The sequence below is a fragment of the Prunus avium genome, chromosome 6, assembly GCF_965620075.1.
Source record: "Prunus avium chromosome 6, drPruAviu1.hap1.1, whole genome shotgun sequence".
Classification (NCBI taxonomy): domain Eukaryota; kingdom Viridiplantae; phylum Streptophyta; class Magnoliopsida; order Rosales; family Rosaceae; genus Prunus; species Prunus avium.
Genome location: NC_142289.1, coordinates 29830494 through 29851267, shown reverse-complemented (window position 1 = coordinate 29851267; position 20774 = coordinate 29830494). Strand labels below are relative to the sequence as shown.

Genomic DNA, 20774 nt, shown 5'->3' with positions numbered 1-20774 from the left:
AACAACACTTGAAAACATTTAAAAAGGTGACCAAATTTTAAATTTTTTTTATTTAAAAAAAAAAAGAGGATCGGTTTCAATGGTCTGACCTCCAACGGTCATGACCAATAATTTTTTCTTAAATAACATGAATTGAAAACATTCAAAAAGGTGACCACATTTATAAAATAAATTTTTTAAAAAAGGATGGATTTCAATAGTCTAACCTCCAACGGTCATCACCAATAATTTTTTTATACCTTTTTCTTAAACAACACGATTTGAAACATTTAAAAAGGCTTTATATATATATATATATATATATATATATATATATATATATATATATATATATATATATTCAGCTATGACGATGTCAGCATGCTTTATGCATGGGGTCCACAAAAAATTTGGCCTAGGAAAAAGTTGGGCTACATGTGGCCCGATTGGAGGGCTAAAGGGCCGAATGTAGTCCTCCAAATTTGGCCAAAATTTTGTTTAGCCCATGACTGGAGATAGATTTTGCATTATTTTAGAGCTATATTTGGGATAGAGTGCTGCTAAACGAACCCTAAAATTAACTGAGTACACCCTACTACCAAACTATTTCTTGAATTACTAATTTACTCTTATATAAAATGACCAAAAAAGATATATTGAATTGTGAAACAAATGTAATTTTAATAAATACACCCTACTCTAAAAAAATAAAAAAAATACACCATACTCACCATATTCATCCAAATTGGACTTTTTTTTGGGGGTTTGTTTGTAACCTCAATAATAATAATAAATGAATGATTAGGAATGGATCTTGTACTATGAGACAAGCATCACAATGTCTGTCTGATTCATATAGAATTGCAGAATTAATGACAATGATGATTTTTCTTCTGAAAAGTTTTCAAAACAGAAGAAAAAATATGAGTCTTGGGCTTGTGACTCCGCATACAAAAAAAGGTTCCAGCCAACCATCTGCATTTGATTCTGAATTTGAATGAGGTTCCAGCCAACCAAGGCCAACAAGGCTGCAAATTTAAAGGCGACACTACGGTGTGATTCCCAATTACTCCCCTTCACACTGTATTTCAATCCTTGGCCACCAAATGAACATGCTCATGCTTGTTCTCAACTTTAAATCTGGAGCTTGAATTGATCTGGCACCAAACAAGTAATATGATTAAAAATAATAATGTAAAGGTGAAGCCAAGATCAATAGATACCATTTAATTGAAGATTTGAGTATATATATATATATATATATATATATATATATATATACTAAATAAACATTGGATAGGCAAACCTTGTGATCAAGCAGATCACTGTATCACTGAGTTTGGCTTCATCATCTGTTATGCCCGATTCTTCAATAGCCTTCAGAACAAGTTTTTTTTCCAGTTTCCTCATATTCAGGACTACACCATTCTGCACCAATGCATACAAAAAGAAGATTTGAGTATATATATATATATATATATATATATATATATACAAACAAAGCTGTTTTAAGTTTTTATAATGGTGTATTAGGATGTAATGGGGGTATTTTTGGTAGTTAAATAGGGTAAACTTAGTTAATTTTACATTTTAATTTAAATATTATGGTATACTTAGATCATAGGGTGTACTCAGTTAATTTTAGGATTCGTTTAGCAGCACTCTTTGGGATATAGCCCATGGCTGGAGATGGCCTTACATATAATATAAGGGCTTTACTATATAAGGACAATATGAGGTTATCAAGACAAAATTGTCCAGTCCCTCAAACATTGGACAAACCAGTCTAGTATAGTGACATGAAATAAACTCTTAAGTTACTCACTAAAAGTGACATTGAACAACTCTCGGGTCACTGTCCAACAGTGACATCACTGTACTGAATGGGTATGTCCAATTTTGAAGGAGTTGGACTATTTTAACATTTTTTCTTGTGTGAATGATTTTTTTATCATGCACGCGTCCAAGGAACCCTCTCGAACAAGGACCACAATTACCCTCTATGGCTCAGCACCAAAACAACAAACCCCTTCGTCCGCATATATTTACAGACCCACCTCCACATTTTACACTGTTTGAGGCTTTTCCCATTCCCCCTTTCCCCCATCGATTCACAAACACAACAGAAGCGAAGTCTGTTCTGTTCAGAGAGAAGGAGAGCAATGGCAGAGCATTTGGCTTCCATATTTGGGACAGAGAAGGACAGGGTGAATTGCCCTTTCTACTTTAAGATAGGGGCGTGCAGGCATGGAGATCGCTGCTCCAGACTCCACACCAAGCCCAGCGTCAGCCCAACCCTCTTGCTCTCCAACATGTACCAGAGGCCCGATATGATCACTCCCGGCGTCGACGCTCAGGGCCAGCCCATCGACCCCCGCCAGATCCAAAGACACTTTGAGGTCTGCTCGCCCTTCTTCATATTCAAAATTGAAAACCCATTTGCCATTTTTGTTTTTATTTGATGTTTGTTTTTTGTTATAGAGGAAAGCAACCCATGATTTAACAAAAACCCATTTGCATTTTGCGCTGTTTTTGTTCGGAATGTTGTGTTTTGGATTTGTTGTGTGCTATTTCTATGAATTAGAGGATTTTATTATGTGTATTGGACTCTTTCCGACTTTCCCTGTGTGAAATTCAGAATTAATGTGTTTAAAAAGTACATCTTTCAAATATTGATGCATGAAATGTTTTTATTTTTTAATTTAAAGAAGAAGATTTGATCTTTTGCTAGTGGTTGTAATGGGGAATAGAGAAGAATAAAAGGAAGATTAAAGGAAGATGTAAGTAAACTCAATCTCGAGTATAGGGTCTTCAAATATAAATACAGAGCAGTGGGATGCAAAATAAACTTTTGTTTATTTATTATATGATCTTTTTTCCATCTTGAAACCTAAATGCTTTATATTACATCTGTGAAATAGTTGAAAACCTTAGTGTCTGTGCAATCCTTTTCTGTTCTGTATATGTGTATAAATGTAAGTACATACGCTTGCATATTTCCTACAATTACATTGTTTACTTTTTGGAAATTGCAGGAATTTTATGAGGATCTGTTTCAAGAGCTGAGTAAGTACGGTGATATTGAAAGTCTGAATGTCTGTGACAACCTAGCCGACCACATGGTATGTTTTATTCGACAGAAAGATAAGCTCTTTCTCTGCTTTCCAATTTTCTCATCATAAAAATTATTGATACTACTGCAAAACTTATCCATTTGGGCAGGTGGGCAATGTGTACGTTCAGTTTAGGGAGGAGGAACATGCTTCAAATGCACTTCGGAACCTAAGTGGAAGATTTTATGCTGGTTAGTTTCTACACCGTATCTTTGAACTTCAGAATTTGATGCCTAAGTGTCTGCTAGTTATGGTTTATATTGCTTTTAAGGCCTACAATATGTAATATTTGGAACTTATATCTCTTGGTAAATAACTTGCAGGTCGTCCTATCATTGTTGACTTTTCACCAGTGACAGACTTCCGTGAAGCCACCTGCAGGCAGTATGAGGAGAATACATGCAACCGTGGTGGATACTGCAATTTTATGCACTTGAAAAGGATCAGCAGGTATGCTTTGCTTGAAAAAAATTTCTTATTGCAGAACGCACTGATGCATTAATTTAACTCACTCTTTGTTACAATGTCAGGGAATTGAGGCGTGAGTTATTTGGGAGCTATCGGAGAAGGCATAGCCACAGTCGAAGCAGGAGTCGAAGCCCTTACAGGCATCGTAGCTATGAAGAGCGCTCTCATGGGAGCCGTGGTCATAGCAGAAGGTATGATGATGAGGATCGCTATCCTGAAAGCTGGAGCCGAAGGAACAAGACCGTTAGCCCTGGTGGAAGGAGAGGACACAGTAGAAGCAGAAGCCCTGATGGAAGGAGAGGGCGCAGTAGAAGCAGAAGCCCTGGAAGGAGAAGAAACCGTAGTCCAGTTAGAGAAGGCAGTGAGGAGAGACGGGCCAAGATTGAGCAGTGGAACAGGGAAAGAGAACAAAATGAAAATTCTAGCAATTATGAGCATGCACAAATGGAAAATCAGTACAAATGGTGAGGAGCAATAGCAACCTGCAGAGAAAGGAGGGTATGAATACTGATATTTAAAAGCATTTATGTGGTTTCCTTCCCCCCCACCGCCTCTCTGTCTCTCTCTGTATCTGTCTCTGTTTATACACACACAAACGCTTCCATACGCTTTCATACCTCACACACGCATATCAATATAGTATACGTGCTCAATCACGAAAGAAATTTATATTTCAACAAAAACCATTTTTTCAATAAATATAGCTTACAGCACATTTTCCACTGTGCAGGTGGTGTGCAGGTTCACACTTCTGTGATATGCAATTGAAATGCCTTTACAATTTTTAATCTCATACATATTGTGTGACTGTGTGCTTTCTGTATGATATGTCTCTGTAAACCCTTCCCCTGCTGCCCTAGTTCTGTACTCTTCGCTTCAACCAGTCTCTTCAAACAACTCCCTTCATCATTTTGGACTTCGTCCTTTGTACAAAGCTATTGATTATTCAACTTAGATAAGCAATGACAAAGTGAGGCAAAGGAAAGAAATATTGAGGATAGGGAGAAAATCTAGAGTTAGGAGAACAATTAAAGTCTAGTTAATATTCTCAATTACAACACCAATCTTCCCCTAGGCAATAAAATGTGTAAATACCATAGTGTAGTAGGAGGCTTGAATAATTAGACCCCAAATTGTTAAAACTTAATTTGATTAAGTACTTAGCTTCCAAAAATTCCGGAACTAAATAAAATAACTTCTCGTTAATTACTTATCTTGTGCTTGTGTCTAAAATAAGCACAAATGTTCTCACATCTAACTGTCATCACAAAGCCAGCTCCTCAATAAGAATTTTTGGCTGGGGCCGTAGGGGATGATTTCAGCTGACTATAACATCTCTCTTTCTATCTTTCTTGTTCAATCAAGACGACAATGGTTTTTATTTTTTGTTCTTATTTAGTTTCATGGAAGCCAATCCCCAGTTGATACTTTGCATCTGTGTGAAATTTGTTTGCTTGTTTTGCATGCATTCATGATTTACAGTCAGAAGTTCTGTGACCACCACGAATCAAGAGTAGTGAACGATCGAATATCATGGTTCTGTCTTGGGTTTTGTTTTCTTCTCCCCTTTTAGCATTATTTTTTTGTTTCAATTAGTAAAAGTCACGATCTTACATTCTTTACAAGTTTTGCAGGTTCAGGTATCCCTGCTTCTAAGGTCCGATCCTATTTATTTTCATTGCAGCTTACAATGGAATTTGTGTACAGGTTGCTGGTGCAGTGTATCAGGATTCAGGAGAATGGGGTTATACGATATTTCAGGTTTCAATTCAGAAGTGTGAAAGTATATTCCTATTCCATCACTCAAACGACTGATGTAGGTTATTACTGTTGGTAGGTCATTGCTGTTGGTCGATTGTAGTAGGCTAATCATAATGCAGGTTTAGTGTGGCATCCAAAATCTTTTGTTGTTGGACCAGTTGTATTGTCATATTTGGAATTGTACAAGCATTAAAATCTTGACTGGATATGATGTTATTCCTTCTGTTTAAGTTATTGACAATTCTTAAAATCATCTGTGAACTTAATGTCGAGCCATTTGTTACTGCTGGTTTATCAATCCTGGGCATGAAAGAGGAATGTGTTAAATGTTATGCCTAAATGTTATATCAGGGTGGGTTGTTTCTAAGAACTTTATAAATGGTATAGGTGAACTTCTTACATTTGGATTATCGGGTTTTGCCACTGTCATGGAAATATCTGATGCATAAATCTTGAAACTTTAATTTCTATGCAGCGATGGGTTTCTTGTTTGGAGGGACAGCATAGACCTTTAGGACTCCGACTTTATTTTCCTTTTCTTCACAAGTCAACATGGAATCTATCCCAAGTTTTGCAATTTAATCTTATGGCTATTGTTGTGTATGGATTTTGGGTGCAGCAGGTTTTGGTAAATTTATAGTTCCAAATTCCAGATTTTAATGATTCTGTTTGTAAATTTAAAGCTACTTTTACACCCACAAAACCAACGATCCACCCGAAAAAAAGATTTCACAAACACCCACCACACACGGAGGAATCGAGGCTCAAAGCGTGGGTATGAAACTGGAAATGAACGACCCAGAAATTTCCAAATTTTCTAGCCTACTTTGGACCTGGTTTTGAGCCATTAAATCTCAAAGAAAATCTTCAGAATCATACTCGTTTTGAAACAAGAGACTTATAAACATTAAAAAAAAATTATTTGAAATTTCAATTTTGGTTTGCAAGGAAATGAGGTAGAAGTAAGGCCTATACTTGTTTCTGAGTATGCACCACTTGCTTCTTATTACACCAGGCCCATAACCCGCGACTGAGGTTCGTTTCTTTTTTTAAAATACAAGCCATATTGGAAGGAGGGGAATTAAATATAAAAAATGCTCTTAACCACTTGAGTTACAAAACCCTTCCGACATCATATTTTTTGAACTTATTGTTTCCGAAGCATTTCAAAAAGCAATGAATATGATACTTGAATTTCTTATTCAGTTATTTTTTTTGACGAGAAGAGATTGGAGGAGACCGAAACTTGTGCCTCTGTTATAGCTCTCAAACTATTCAGAGAATAGTGTGCACATTGAACCTGGGCTGCAAGTTGGATGTGAAGCAAATTGCTTTACAAGCTCCAAATGCACAATACGATCACAAAATTCGAAATCAACGGCTCTGAGCTTTACATCTGGCAAGATGCAACATCTGAAGTCCTAACTGAATTTGCAGCTAGGAAATTCGGACGACTCATCCAGCGGAATCTAAGGTTTAAAGATGTCAAGTTCAGGGTTTCCCATCAGCCTTGAAACTCGTCTCCTCCCCAGCAATCCATGGAAAACTCTTCTAAATATGAGACCCAGATTTTTCCAGGGATCGGATCAAGAGGTGGCAACCCAGACTTTCGTTAAAAATTCACGTGCTTTTTAGCAGTAATTCAAGCACCCAGCGTAAACGCCTTCACATTTTTCTACCAAAAGTTCTATTAGCAGTCCTTTTAACCCTCAGTCTCCATTAACACTGAAAAATCAATAGCTATTCCAATAGGACATAAACACAGTTTTATAAACCCTGGAAAATCGATCCAATTTCTATATAGGACAATTGAAAGGTCAAAGAGCATTCTCTCATTTTGTAAGAAGGGCTAAAAGTAGAGCACTTCAACTTAAAAAAGACTATGAGATTTAAACATATCGCACCTAATTAAGTTTAATAAGCAATATCCAAATAGAAAAGTAAAATATAGGTTCAGTTAACTGTGAAATAACAACTCTAAAAGACAAGCCGATAACTCAAAACCAGAGGACAACCGTTGCTACCACCATAACCTTAACATATCACCCTCTGTACTCTCAATGACCAAAAATAACTACAATATATCATAAGCATGCCACGATCCTGCACGTCCTTCTACTTGGCACTGTGCTTGGCCTTGTTGTGTGACTGAAGCGCACCATCAGAATTAAACGACCTGCAAACAGCAAGATGACAAGCATAAAAACCAGCTACAGAACACAAATACTACACGCAGAAAACAACAAAATGGTATGCTTAACATACTTGCTGCAAGGTTTGCATGAGTGCTCGCCACCAGACTTTGGTGTTTGTGGCTTGGGCTTGTCACCTGTAGCAGGAGTCTTTCCACCCTTCTTTGCAGGGTGTGGGGTGGCAGTGTGCGCAGCCTTCTTTCCATCTGTAAAAATTCGTAAAAAAGTTAGCCATTACAGGTAACACCGAAATACACTATGACTATTTGGGTATTATTGAGAGAGTGAGAGAGAGTGAGAGAGAGAGTACCAGTCTTCTGAGGAGTTACTTGCTTGGCTTTTTTAGCAGGGACTGGAGTTTTAGAAGCAGATTCATTGGGTCTTTTCTTGGAAGCCTTCAAAATAAACAATCAACAAACATGAACAACCGAACTCGCAAAAATAATCAAGGTCGATAATTTCAAAAGAAGATCAGGCAAACTGTGAGAACCACAAAACCATTTCATTACCTTCTTAGGAGTAGGTGTCTCCTCATCATCCTCATCAGTAGCATCATCATCCTCATCACTATCATCATCCTACAATCAGAAATACAAATTACCAAAGTGATTAAGCAGTTGCATACTACTACTATAGAGGGCATTACAAGCTAAGCCAATCAAGAATATATTTTGACCAATAAGCTCAGACAACAAACAACTTCAAATCAACACATGAAAACGTATCTTCATAGTTGGGTAAAACAAAAGCACTTTAGTGACACAACAAGCCTTTATTCAAGGCCAAGCACTGTATGCAATCGGTGCAAAATCTGTATATGAATGAATCATGGATGCAAAATCTGTATATGAATCTGTGACCATACCTCATCTGATGAATCTTCAAAACCACCCAAACCATCCTCAGAACTTGAATCATCAGAACCATCATCATCATCATTACTTGGCTCATCAATCTTAACTTTTTGCTTTTCAGAAGCTTCAGGTTTCACAGTGTTAGTCTTGGAAGGAGCTGGTATTCCTGTGCACAGTTTATGAACAAGTGATAAGAATAAATAAGATCGACAGAAACCACATGACAAATTGGAAGATCCATGTCAAACATTTACCATTCGGTGTGATTTCCATCGGGACATCCTCATCTGAGGAATCAAATTCTACATAAGCAGAAAATGGTAACCGATTAGCTAAGGACATATAATAAATTTATAATCATGTCAACACAAAAAAAGAAAATGGCATTGCATTTACCTGAATCACCCTCCTCGTCCGTGGCAGCAAAGAACACATCAAGTAGTCAAGGAAGCAATGAATAAATACAAAATATCACAATTCATCAATGCTAAAACATCAAATCATCAACATTCAATATTTTAATTTCAATACAAAATCAAGCCCTGTATACAAAAATTTCATTTTAAAATATAATTATTATGGACGAATTATTTTCCAAAAATAATCAATACTTCTGCTCAAACACCATAAACTGCTCGAAGTTACTGATTAACATTTTTTTAAGAAATGATACAAGAAAACAGAAAAATAACTTTCCCTGCAGACTCCAGGGCAAATATACAAAGTAGCTCGTTCATAAAGAAAAACATAAAATGTCATGCTCAAACAATCAATTCAACATACAACACAATTATCAAAAGGATATTCTCCAATCAAGGTCTGATAACCACAAAAGTGGACACTTCCATTTTTCAAGTTGTGCGAGAGCTCAAACTCTTTCTCAAAAACCAAGTCAAGGAACAAATGAGGGAATTTATCAGATGAAAGAGTTCCCAAAACAAACTTCTTGTCATCGATCTTCACAGAGATGACACCCTGATCAACTCCCTTCTTTGTCTCGCCCAAACAAGCCTAGAGAAAAAGAAACGTTAAAACATCTTAAAACAAGGCACTGACACGCACAGTGATATCAAAGAAATATTTGTAGACGAATCCAACAAAGAGAACTAGTTTAGAAAAGAAACACTACCTGTGACAGGTGCACAACTTTGCCATCAACAGGCACATATTTTACTGGCTCTCCAGCCTTCACTTCAACACCTAAAATAAACAAACGTAATTATTATAAAGAGTACAGAAACATCAAGAACAAAACAGGAAGGATGATTGCATATAAAGACTAAACCAGCTGCATGCAAAAATATCCATCCACATCACATAACACGACTACGACTTGGCGAGAAGAAGACTAATAACAAAAATCGTCAAAGGGTTCTAATAAAATAGAAGAAAAGAAAAGTGGGGTTCAGATCATCAAGCGTATGGTTTTTGGGGAACTGGCACCTGTAAGGCACATGTTACAGAGAAATTGTTTGCAAATTCAACACGATTAAAGCCTAGAATTCATGTACAAAATGAGACTGGCTCAGAAACAATAATTTTTCATCAGCAAAACCATAAAACCAAAACTATAAGAAGTCACTGATTGAAAATCATCAAGTCCAAAACTTATGATTTAACCAGTTTATACACAGAAACCACACAAACAATTTCAGACCCATCCGAGACAAGCTTACTCACAACCATAACCTCTAGCGTACAGAAGCACGTTGAAGAAATTATCAGAAATAAAATGCAAAACATGAAAACACAACAGTAAAACAATTATCACAAGACATTGCACCAAGTTAAGCCTTAAACACAGAATATCAAAAACGAACAAAAGCACTGTTTTCAGCTAAACACTGAGAACGTAAACAGTGAGTAAAGGACAAACACTGAGAAACGCTAAACAGTGAGAAAAGGAATAAAAGAAGAATAGGAGTAGATAAGGGCAGAGACGCTTACCCCAAAATTCCATTGAAGCAGAGCGATTGAGCGAGCAAGAAACAGGGAGAAAGAGAGAGAGAGAGAGCAGGGGCTAGGGTTTTTGGGCTAGGGTTTTGATTTGAGAGAGCGCGATGTAAAGAGGCGATGGTCAGAGGGTTTAGGGGGCTTTTTATAAGCGAATTGCCGCCAGGTTTTCTGCTAGGGTTTTTCAGACTTGTTCGCATTTCATTCTTTAGTTGGGCCTGGGCTTTGGATTCAAAAGTCGAAATGTGGGAGCATGGGCTTCTTAAATGCAGTAAATTTTTATGAAAGCTATTTGCATTTAACAATTTGATCATCACACCCAGCATTCAAGTAAAATGTAATCTTTTATTGCATCTGACTGGCTGAAAAAATAACTTAAAGCGTCTCCAATCGATATGTCAAATTGCCATATGGACATAAAATGTTAAAAATTGAAGGTTAAAGTTGCTCCAATTGAGTAGTCAAATCCTATGTGGATTTTTTTTTTTTTTTTGTCTAAACCACGAGGTGGTCCTGAATGGGCTCCAACTATGGGTGGCACCTTTAAGCCTTAACCACAACCCAGACTAATCCCCACTCACACTGGGTCGGCCCGTAAGGGGTAAAGTGTTGGCCAAAGTGGTGACTCCATACGAGAGCAGGGATCGAACCCCTGACCTCTCTTAAGGAATGAGAGTGCCGAACCACTCACACCAACCACCTTGGTTAAATCCTATGTGGATTTGAATGTTGAAAGAGATGTGTCAAAAATAACATATCAGAAAGCTTGATGTCAAATATTTTTTTAGTCATGGACCCCACTATCATTTACTTTTTTTTAATTTTTAGGTCATAAACTATCATTTACTCTCGAAATGCCAAAGGTTATACTATTTTATTATATTTTCAAAAGCAAAGGAGGCCCATATGATGCATAAAGTTTTTAAAAAGAGTTTTTAAAAAAAAAAAAAACTATCATTTACCGTTTTTTAAAACTTTATGCATCATATGAGCCTCATTTGCTTTTGAAAATATAATAAAATAATATGACCTTTGACATTTCGAGTGGAGTTAATATTTTTCCAAATGATCAAATTGCCATATAAGTCATCAAATTTAAATTTAACATTTTGCATTTAACATCTCCTTGGAGATGCTGCTAGCCAACTGACTGAAAAATAAAACATCAAGAAACCGAAGAGGAAGAAAAGGTAAATTTGGCATGGAGATACATCATCGTAATATGTGCACTGAAGGAGCCAAAGCCAAGTCTGAAGTGGTCCTGCTTTCCTTTCCAAAAATCCCTTACAACTCCTACAACACTTGGAAAAAAATATATATGATTTTACAAACAAACAAAAATTCACAATTTAGTGAGTGATGGCCCTCTCATATAAGATGATAAAGTGATTTACAATTAAGTTTTAGGGTAAATTACTCAAATGGTCCTCAAACTTGTACTCGATTTACATTTTGGTCCCTCAATTAAACTATTCGTTCAAATAGTTCATCAACACTATATTTATTCACTCCATTGATCCCATTGTCTAATTTTCTGTTAGATTTAACCAAATTTTAGGGTAAATATGACTTTTCATAATTAACAAATAAAAATAGGGTTAAAATAAATACAAAATTAGAAAAAATTGAAGAAAAGGAGATAAAAAATATATATATAATCCTAAGAACATAACCAAAACTCACCCCCCCTCCCCCTCTCGCCCCCTCCTTCTGCGGTTTTCTCCTCCCATTCCCCCATGACCACCCTCCACTCCCATACAAATCCCCCAACCCACCTCCTCTCTTTTCTTTTTTACCCCTGAACCTACCCCTGGGGGGTTTTCTTCTCCTGCCATTCCCCCATGACCACCACCTTTCTCTTCCAGTTGTAAAACAATCCACAATCATAAGCTAAATTGTTCAAATATGTTAGTAATTTGATCATTTATGGGACAATTTTAGCAAATACAAATTGCCCAACTCATAGAAGCAATAGCAACCATTGGCTAAGAGGATATGTGCCCCAACCATCTTGGTGGAGGTGGGGTTGATGCCCCATGCTACCCAGCCGTCAGATTGGGAGGGCGTAGAGACAAAGGCGATGGATGGAGAGGAGTTGGAGGTATTGTAGGGCCAGTGGAGGTAGGAGCTGAGGATGGGGAGATCGGGTGAGAGTAGCAGAGCCAGGAAGGAAGAAAGGAAGAAAGGAAGAAGAAGAAGAAGACGACGACAATGAAGAAGGAGAGAGAGAGAGAGAGAGAGAGAGAGAGAGAGAGAGAGAGAGAGTTGATGGACAAAATGACCAATTTGCCCTCATATTTAATGGAAATATTGACAGAATGTAACGATAGGACCAATGGAGCGAATAATATATAGTTGATGGACTGTTTGAACGAATAATTTAATTGAGGGACCAAATGTAAATCGGGTATAAGTTTGAGGACCATTTGAGTAATTTACCCTAAGTTTTAAATTTGGTCCCTTGATATAAGGGTGTACGTCGGTTCAAAATTAATATAATTTCATCAATTCGCATAGATCCAATATAGATTGGATTATGATTTTTTCAATCCAATTCGATCACATTAAAGGTTTAAATTCAATCTGATCCGATTCAATTAATATTGGATTGGATTGGATTGGATGATCGGTTTTCATATTGGAAAAAATAATCATGAAATATGAAACATACATCGTCAAGTTTAATATAATCAAACATTTTAGTAGATGTAAATGTAAAATATAAATGAAATGTTAAAGAAAGTATTTTTGATTTTATAATATATTAAACATAACTCCATCAAATTGCTTAAAATGCTTACAACTTTCTTAATGACAATTACCTAATGAGCAAAATAAGCATGAACCTAACTAGATTGGATTGGATCCCCACAATCAAATCCGTCATCCGATCCAATAATGTCGGTTTTGGAAATTAGGAATCCAATCCAATCCGCCAAATTATCGAAACTGATTAAAATTGGATTAGATTGGATTGGTCGATTTGAACACATTGAATTGGATCATGCACATCCCTGATCTAAAAATTCTAGCTCTATCACTACATGCAATCATAAGAATTTAAAAGCATATTGGTTTGTGGACATCTAAAGGCTAACGTTATTGAAATGACAATTGATCACCATTATGACGTATTTCCCTTTGAGAGCGATCAACCAATAGAAATTCAAAGCATACTTTATCAAAAACAAAAAATTAAGAAAGAAATTTAGAACATACCTTACCCTTTTTTTTGCCACTTCAAAACCCTGCCATTAAAGGAAGGCTTGAAACGAAATGTGTTGTAAGCATCATCAGCGCAAGCACATGTGTCTCCATGGTCTCCTATATTTCAATAAGAATTGGGCATTTTCAACGGTCAAATTGGATTGAACTGGTTAAATTCGCCAATTAAACTGAACCGAATCGGTCTTTTTTTTTTCTTTTCAAAGTAACCTTTTTTGTGTGGCTTTATCCTATTGGTTGCCTTAAAAGAGAGCCCATATTCCCCACACTGAATTCGCCCATCACATGTCTAAACAAACCCTAGCATTTTCCCTATCTTCTTGTCGCTTCACCATTTTCTTCCTCTCTCTCTCTCTCTCTCTCTCTCTCTCTCTCTCTCTCTCTGTGTCTCTCTCTCTCTCTCTCCTCCTGCATCATCGCCCCTTCATGACTAGATTTGCTCGTTTCCATTGCCATAATCACATAGGTTCTCATTGAAACCGAATCGACCTGTCAATTGTAGTCAGTTGATGGCATCACTACCTTGGTGGCGATCTACAAAAAAGGCACACCGACAAGGTAAATTCGGTGGATGTGTCACCTTATCAGTCGAGCTTGGTTTTGTTGCATAGCCCTAATTTTAATAAATGAAATTTGAATACTCTTCGTAATGACAAAGATTTCTCGTTCGCACACTTGCAGTTTCCTAATAATGACAACGATGTTTAATAAAATAAAAGTACCCTAAAAAAATTATAAAAGATAGCAAGAAAATCATCCGAAATCTGAATGTGAGAGGCAGAAACAATAACATAAAGGGTTTTGTTTCCTACTTCGAGTTGTATTGTAACCCAAGCCCTATAAGGTATAAAGAGGAACTTGAGAGTTATGTTAAATAATATAGAATACAATGGGCCATTAAATTGGGTTTGAGCAAGAGTGTGAGTGATAAAGAGCTAGGATTTTGCATAGGGTATAGGGGTTTGATTGTAAGGGCCAGTTTGGCATTGCTGTGCTGTGAAAATAATCGCTTTCAAATTTGCTGTGAGAGAAATTAGCTGTGAGAGAAAGCAGTTTGGCATTTGGTAAACTTTTTTTTATAATTGCTGTTTGTCCAATAATCAGTTTCTCAGTGTTTGGTAAATTTTTTTGTGAAAGTGCTGTGAGCTGTGTATAATGACGAAAAAGGACATTATGTTAAATTGGCTTTTTTGTTCAAGTGTTTGGTAAAAGGAAAATCACTTTCACTTTATTTATTATTTTTTTTGTATTAAATATGTTTCCATCACACCCTAAATTTTATTTTAATTATAAAATAAATAAATATTCCATTAAAAATAAATATATTGTAAAAAAACATGGTCATAACAAAAATTAAGGTAGTCATAAACAAGAAATCATATACATTTCTAAGTAGCGGAACTCATTAAACTTGCGGCTATATGATTTCTCAAAGCCTCCATTTCTTGTGTTGCAGGACCATCTTCTTGTTGTGCATCACCCTCTATCTCAATCTCTTCACCTTGAATACCATTTAGGTCATCTTCACTTTCATCAAAATGACAATCACGTTTGGCATGTCTTCTTATATAGTTATGAAGTGCCATGGTTGCAATAACGATTTTTACTTGTTTTGCAAAAGGATAACTAGGCATGTCTCGTAAAATACTCCATCTCTTTTTCCATACTCCAAAAGTGCGTTCAATAACACTTCTAAGGGAAGAGTGTGCATGATTGAATACCTCTTTATGACCCATCGGTTGAACACCCCTACGAAAATCAGGAAGATGATATCTTTCACCTTTATATGGTCCTAAGTAGCCTCTCATTTGTGGGTATCCCGCATCTACTAGATAATATTTTCCTGAAAAATAAATTTAATTGATTATTCACAATGTAAAATGCTTAAATATAAATTATATGAACTTTTTTTAAAGATAGAAATAGTACCATTTGGAGGTTTGGGAAAATTCAAACTTTGATCACGTAAAGCCGATAGAAATATCCTTGTGTCATGGGCCGTGCCTTCCCATCCGGCACATGCGAATATAAATTGCATGTCAAAATTGCATGCAGCCATCACATTTTGGGTAGGTATCCCTTTTCTACCAATAAATGGTATTTGATTAGAAGGAGATACTATGGCTTGCACATGAACACCATCTATAGCACAAATACAATCCTACAAGTGATAAAAAGATAAACATAATATTAATTATAACATAATAAAACATAAACAAATATATAAGAGTAGTAAATGCAATAGTTACCTTGAAATGAGGCATATATCTAGAATCTTGTAGGATTTCCTTTGGAGTGTTGTTAAACGCATTTTCCAATGGTTTAATTACGTCCACAGCCAAACGACATACAACATCAAGTAAGATACTAAAATATCTGCTCACAGTCTCACCAGAATGTGGAAAGCGATCCTGTGCCTGCCTATTTCCATAACCATGTCCTAAGATGTTCAAGAACATCCCTAACATCTCAGCAGCACTCATTCTTCTTGAACCCTTTAATCCATAATTTTTTTGCAATTCATCACACAATCTTATAAATACATCTTTGTCCATCCTAAACATATTAAAGGAGTTATCCACAAGGAACTCTATAGTTAAGCTTCCACACAGTGCTGGGAAAGGTGGAAAACAAAAAACTAAAGGAGTTATCCTACTCTAATGCAAATACATAATTGAAGCGATTTTCATATAGGATCAATTTCCTTAGCCATCCTGTTAAACCTAAAAGTGTTTAAATATGACCGATTTGTTCTAGTAGATTGTTTTCTGTGAAACAAAATTCACAAAATGAAAATAATACACTTCACCAATGAAGGACACCTTAAACGTACTTTCAATGAATGATATGTGCAAATAATTGTATATGAATTTACGGATCATATGAAATAAAACAATGACTCAAATTCAATTAAAAACAAATATGTTTTTGATCTAGTTCACTGTGATCTCAAGACAACAGGCAAAAGGAGAGGGGTTATATGACCTGACTTTACACTATCAAGCCCAGAGCAATAATATCAGATACACACACACACAAACAGGTTATAGCATTGCCGTTGAGGACATCCGTCTTTGGGTTGTTTAAGATATGTGTTTCCTTCATGGTGCTACGCCAAACTTCTATTGTGAGACTTGTGTACTAGCTATTCGTTCAATTTGAGTAATCATAAAAGTTGGCTTGCTTTTGATCTAGTTCACTGTGATCTTCGGGAACAAGGAATAATGCTTTGGAGGTTGACCCTATTTGCCTCGAAATCTATTTTGCCTGTTTCCAAGTAGAAAATTCCAAGAAGTTAATTATGACCTCCTCGAAGTCTATTTGACTATTTCCCTTTTCTATACCAATTCAACCAGTTTATAGGAACTTGCCCTAAAACCCAAATAGAAAAATGCCATTCTCATGCCAATACGTAATATAGAAAACCAACAACAGCTACAATTGAAAGTTAAAACCCTAGAAATCAAATAGAAAGAGGGAACAAGGAAATTGAAAAGAAATATACCTGAGTCTTGTAGCTTAACAGTGCGATTCAATTGATCCAACCAGAAAAAATCGTAGGTAGTATGGAAGAGAAGGAGATGAGTGATCTCTGTGAAGAGATGGCGTGAAGAAGAACCAAGATAGTTTAAACCCTAAAAATTAAAGAAAAAGAGGGAAGAATGAAATTGAGAAGAAATAAACACAATATGCCCCTTACTTGAGTCTTGTGGCTTCTTAGGAATGCGCTTCAATTGATCCAACAAGAAAAAAAATGGAAGAAGAATGCAAGAGAAGGAGAACGTGCTCTGTGGCTTGGGATAGAGAAGACGCACGAAGAAAAAGAATGCGTGAAATCATATTGGGGTATTTTTGGAATGTTATAATTTTCATTAAACCCAGCGCTTCCTCAAATCTGATTATCGTATAATCAGAAATTAAAAGCAGCTCATTAGCTGCTTTCCTTTATTGCTTTCTCCCACAGCAATTTTTAATAATAAGTGATTTTATTATAGGTTACCAAACGGGCTGGGGTTCTCAAATTTTTTTTAAAATCACTTATCACTCCAAATAAGCAATGCCAAACGGGTACTAAGCCAAAGTAGACAAGTGATTATAAGCTAAAAGTAAAATAATAAACCAAGAGAGGAAACCTTTGCAATAGGGCCCACCCATATGGAAAGCAGACTTTGTTACCATTTTAATTATACACGTTTGGTATATCTTACGTGGCATTTGGTTTGCCATAAAAGGAACTTGGATGAAAAATCATTTTCTTTTTCATATTTAGTAAGTCCTCGCTCGGGAGAAGGTTTCATGCATTCTGAAAAAATAGGGGAAATGTTCCATCCAGCCTGGGTTTCATTTTTCTTTCCCAAAATCAAAGGTAAGAATTAATTACATCTTCTTTAAATTACCAATTAAGGTAAGCAACAGTAATTATATATATATATTTTTTTCATATTTCTAATGTGGGGTTATAAATGAAAAACAAAACAAATTTTGTTTCTAATTCATGCACAAACTGAATATGAAAAAAGAAATAATATTTTCTAACTACCATTCTAGTAGTACCAAACATGGAAAGAAAAAAAAAATTACCCTTCAGATTCTGTAAGAAAAAACACGATAACTTTCTAGTAAGTCAACCCCATCCTGGTATAATTTACAAGTCATGCATACATGTTATTGCATATCAGCCAAAAAGGGCAACTGTAGAAACACTAGAATTCTACAAAATTTATACAAATAAAGAATCGTAGTAGACAAACTGGAGTGGTCCTAGTGTTTCTAATAGGCTTATTTATTGTAGTGTTTTCTGAAATTGTGGTCAAATTCTACGTTGCCTTTGGAAGTCAAAGTGACCCACTTAGTAATATGCTCTTAATCTTTTAAAATAATTGGAAATGCCAATCATTCAAGGGACACACATATTTAAAAAGAACACTTTTCAAAATTTTAACCTGCCCTTGTGGTTAAGTGCGCTTGCACTAACTCCTAGTGGTCTTGGGTTCGAAGGTTGGTAACACATTCTCAACAAAATTTTAAGCTTATTTCACCTTTTTGATGTGCTGATAATAAAAAAGAATTGATTTTCTTACTCCTCTTTTGTCCACTTACACTCCCTTGTATGTTATAGTAAAAAGTATTTAAAAACAAAAGGAAGTGTAAGTGAACAAAATAGGAGTGGGAAAATTAGCACCCTAATACAAACCTAAAATAAAATATTCTTTTATTACACTACAAACCTATATTATGTACAAAGCCAAAGTCATTTGAGGACAAAAATAATATTTTAATTTATTTAGCAACTAATTAAGCCAATTACAACAAGAAATCCATGAACTTGATCCACGAAAACCATGTTCTTGAAACTTTCTCAGCTTGTTTGGAACATGAAACTGACAACATCATCACACCGCCGCCACCGTCCACTGCGTTTGTGCTTGGGCACATAAAAAAGTTCCTCGATCCTAATGACATCAACTTCTCCTCCCTATGCAAACCTAGCCCCAAATAAAAGAACACAACAATCAATCACCACCGAGCACACATGTTAAGGCCTATTTGAAAGTGATTGTGTGAGACACGTGCTTCTCCAAATAATCACTTAAGCGATTTTGAGCGATTTTGGAGAGAAGCACACGGCGATGCTTCTCCATAAAATCACTGAAAACTACTTACGGTGATTCTATAGAGAAGTTATTATTGACCTATCAAGCATCACTACCAAATGAGTCCTTAATCAAACATATCCAAAGTAAAATTACATTGGTCATTTTCATAAGCCCAAATAACAAATCAAACGCTTACTTTCTAAGCTGAACTGTGAGTAATGGAGGTTGAACAACGAGGGATCGACAAAGGGCAAGATCGGATGGCGACCTTCCTTTCTGTACTGTTGTAAGGCAGCGGCCACAAGATCTTTCACTGTCAAGTCCAACGGCATCAAGACTTGTACAGCGCCGATGCTCCCCTGGATCGTCACATTGAGGAGGATCTTCGTCAATTTCAGCTTTAACTCCATAGATGTCGTCGTTCCGACCTTGTTCCTGAACGACCCCATGTATGGCACCGTTTTTGGTCTCCGAAGTTGCGGCGTCTCCATTCTAGAAATTGGCCATGAAACGATGATGATTTCTTGTGGAGCGATCTACCCCTGCGGTTCTTCTCCTCGTGGACCCTTCGGTGAGTATTTTTTGGACTAGACATTGTTGGTAAATACAATAATGATTCGTGGACAAAAATGGAAATAACAACTTTTTTGATTTATTGTTTGAGCATTGTGAGCAGTTGTTACCAATTTACCTCAAGCGTTGGTATCAAAAGAACTTGAGGCAAGGGAAGCCGAGAGTTAGGTAAGAGCTTCGGGTCTCAGGATGTTGGTAACCGACAACTATCATAACCATACTGGTATAATCGTAATGACCAGAAAACCAACAAGAGAAAAAGAGAGATTATCATGGAATATGGGTCGAGAGCTCAAGTCTTACTACCGAGAAACCAAAGCTAGCCCGCTTATTGATTTTATACCCATAAAGAGATAAGAGTAGCCTCATAAATTACCATGACTTTTCTTAGAGAGGTGACCGTCTATTGGCTATTGTCGGTTAGAGAGAGAGAGAGAGAGAGAGAGAGAGAGAGAGAGAGAGTTGGGTTATCGGTTTTGACGGTCTCGTGGTAACCTTGGTGGTTGGAATGGGACACGTAGATAGGTGATTATGGTGCGGTGGCTCACTGGCTTTTTGTGGAGTATTGTCTAACGGTGAGACGTCAATTTAGATAATCATTGTTCACTTGAGGAAGGCGGCTATAGTATTGAGTGATACTAGGTAGCGGTGGTCACTTGGATTTTGAGCACGTGTTGGAATAAGTGACTTCACGGAGATGGGCTAAAGGCCAATGGTTCGTGGAAGTTTTACGAGAAGCGGTAATAGAGGATAAGAACTCGAAAAGGCTTAGTGATTGAGTCTGAAATCTCTAGCTTCTATGGAATTGAAGTGTGTGTCTATCCACGTGTTAAGAACTAAGAAAACTATTGGTTGTTTGCAAATGGCGCGTGACACATGCACCAATCAGGTTTGAAGGCATTGTCCTTTATACGAAGCCATTTTGACGTCATCGTGCAATTAAGTTTTTTGTCACATATGTTAAAATTCCATGATGAAATGTTTTTTTTTCTTCTTTTTAGAACAAAGGAAATTACAAAGAAATTCCTCTTTGGATATAATGGCAAAAATAAATTCAAA

The 20774-nt window shown here is 36.4% G+C and overlaps 3 protein-coding genes and 1 pseudogene across 4 annotated transcripts; 1 reads left to right on the top strand and 3 right to left on the bottom strand.

The window, feature by feature from the left end:
• The first annotated feature begins 2012 nt into the window (after positions 1–2012).
• Positions 2013–5587, top strand: LOC110755271 (splicing factor U2af small subunit B-like). 2 transcript variants are annotated; one of them, XM_021956451.2, is made up of 6 exons: positions 2013–2378; positions 3015–3101; positions 3202–3283; positions 3416–3542; positions 3623–4058; positions 4291–5587. In XM_021956451.2, the coding sequence occupies exons 1-5, from the start codon at positions 2142–2144 to the stop codon at positions 4026–4028; spliced, it is 939 nt and encodes a 312-aa protein (XP_021812143.2). In that variant the 5' UTR covers positions 2013–2141; the 3' UTR covers positions 4029–4058; positions 4291–5587. The 2 variants fall into 2 exon arrangements, with proteins under 2 accessions (XP_021812143.2, XP_021812142.2); XM_021956450.2 differs by having other exon boundaries at positions 2014–2378; positions 5268–5587.
• A 1642-nt stretch (positions 5588–7229) lies between these two features.
• Positions 7230–10473, bottom strand: LOC110755273 (histone deacetylase HDT1). The gene is made up of 10 exons (XM_021956452.2): positions 10315–10473; positions 9497–9567; positions 9173–9378; positions 8764–8783; positions 8622–8669; positions 8379–8533; positions 8023–8091; positions 7824–7908; positions 7587–7719; positions 7230–7497 (listed from the first exon to the last, which is right to left on the bottom strand). The coding sequence occupies exons 1-10, from the start codon at positions 10325–10327 to the stop codon at positions 7437–7439; spliced, it is 861 nt and encodes a 286-aa protein (XP_021812144.1). The 5' UTR covers positions 10328–10473; the 3' UTR covers positions 7230–7436.
• Positions 10474–14933: 4460 nt separating this feature from the next.
• LOC148294010 (uncharacterized) lies at positions 14934–16109 on the bottom strand. Its single transcript, XM_088254688.1, has 3 exons — positions 15795–16109; positions 15475–15706; positions 14934–15370 (listed from the first exon to the last, which is right to left on the bottom strand). Exons 1-3 carry the CDS (start codon positions 16107–16109, stop codon positions 14934–14936), a joined length of 984 nt encoding a protein of 327 aa, XP_088110814.1.
• A 2740-nt stretch (positions 16110–18849) lies between these two features.
• Positions 18850–19769, bottom strand: LOC110755279 (uncharacterized; annotated as a pseudogene).
• Between the last annotated feature and the right edge of the window lie 1005 nt (positions 19770–20774).

What these genes read in the sequence shown, in the direction of transcription:
- LOC110755271 (XM_021956451.2), top strand. Translation starts at nt 2,142, where the DNA reads ATGGCAGAGCATTTGGCTTCCATATTTGGGACAGAGAAGGACAGGGTG. An exon ending in AGATCCAAAGACACTTTGAG is followed by an intron (nt 2,379 to 3,014) that starts GTCTGCTCGCCC and finishes TGGAAATTGCAG; the next exon opens with GAATTTTATGAGGATCTGTT. An exon ending in ACAACCTAGCCGACCACATG is followed by an intron (nt 3,102 to 3,201) that starts GTATGTTTTATT and finishes CCATTTGGGCAG; the next exon opens with GTGGGCAATGTGTACGTTCA.
- LOC110755273 (XM_021956452.2), bottom strand. An exon ending in GATGGAAATCACACCGAATG is followed by an intron (nt 8,534 to 8,621) that starts GTAAATGTTTGA and finishes AACTGTGCACAG; the next exon opens with GAATACCAGCTCCTTCCAAG. An exon ending in TTGAAGATTCATCAGATGAG is followed by an intron (nt 8,092 to 8,378) that starts GTATGGTCACAG and finishes TTCTGATTGTAG; the next exon opens with GATGATGATAGTGATGAGGA.
- LOC148294010 (XM_088254688.1), bottom strand. Translation starts at nt 16,109, where the DNA reads ATGTTTAGGATGGACAAAGATGTATTTATAAGATTGTGTGATGAATTG. An exon ending in GATATATGCCTCATTTCAAG is followed by an intron (nt 15,707 to 15,794) that starts GTAACTATTGCA and finishes TATCACTTGTAG; the next exon opens with GATTGTATTTGTGCTATAGA. An exon ending in TTTTCCCAAACCTCCAAATG is followed by an intron (nt 15,371 to 15,474) that starts GTACTATTTCTA and finishes ATTATCTAGTAG; the next exon opens with ATGCGGGATACCCACAAATG.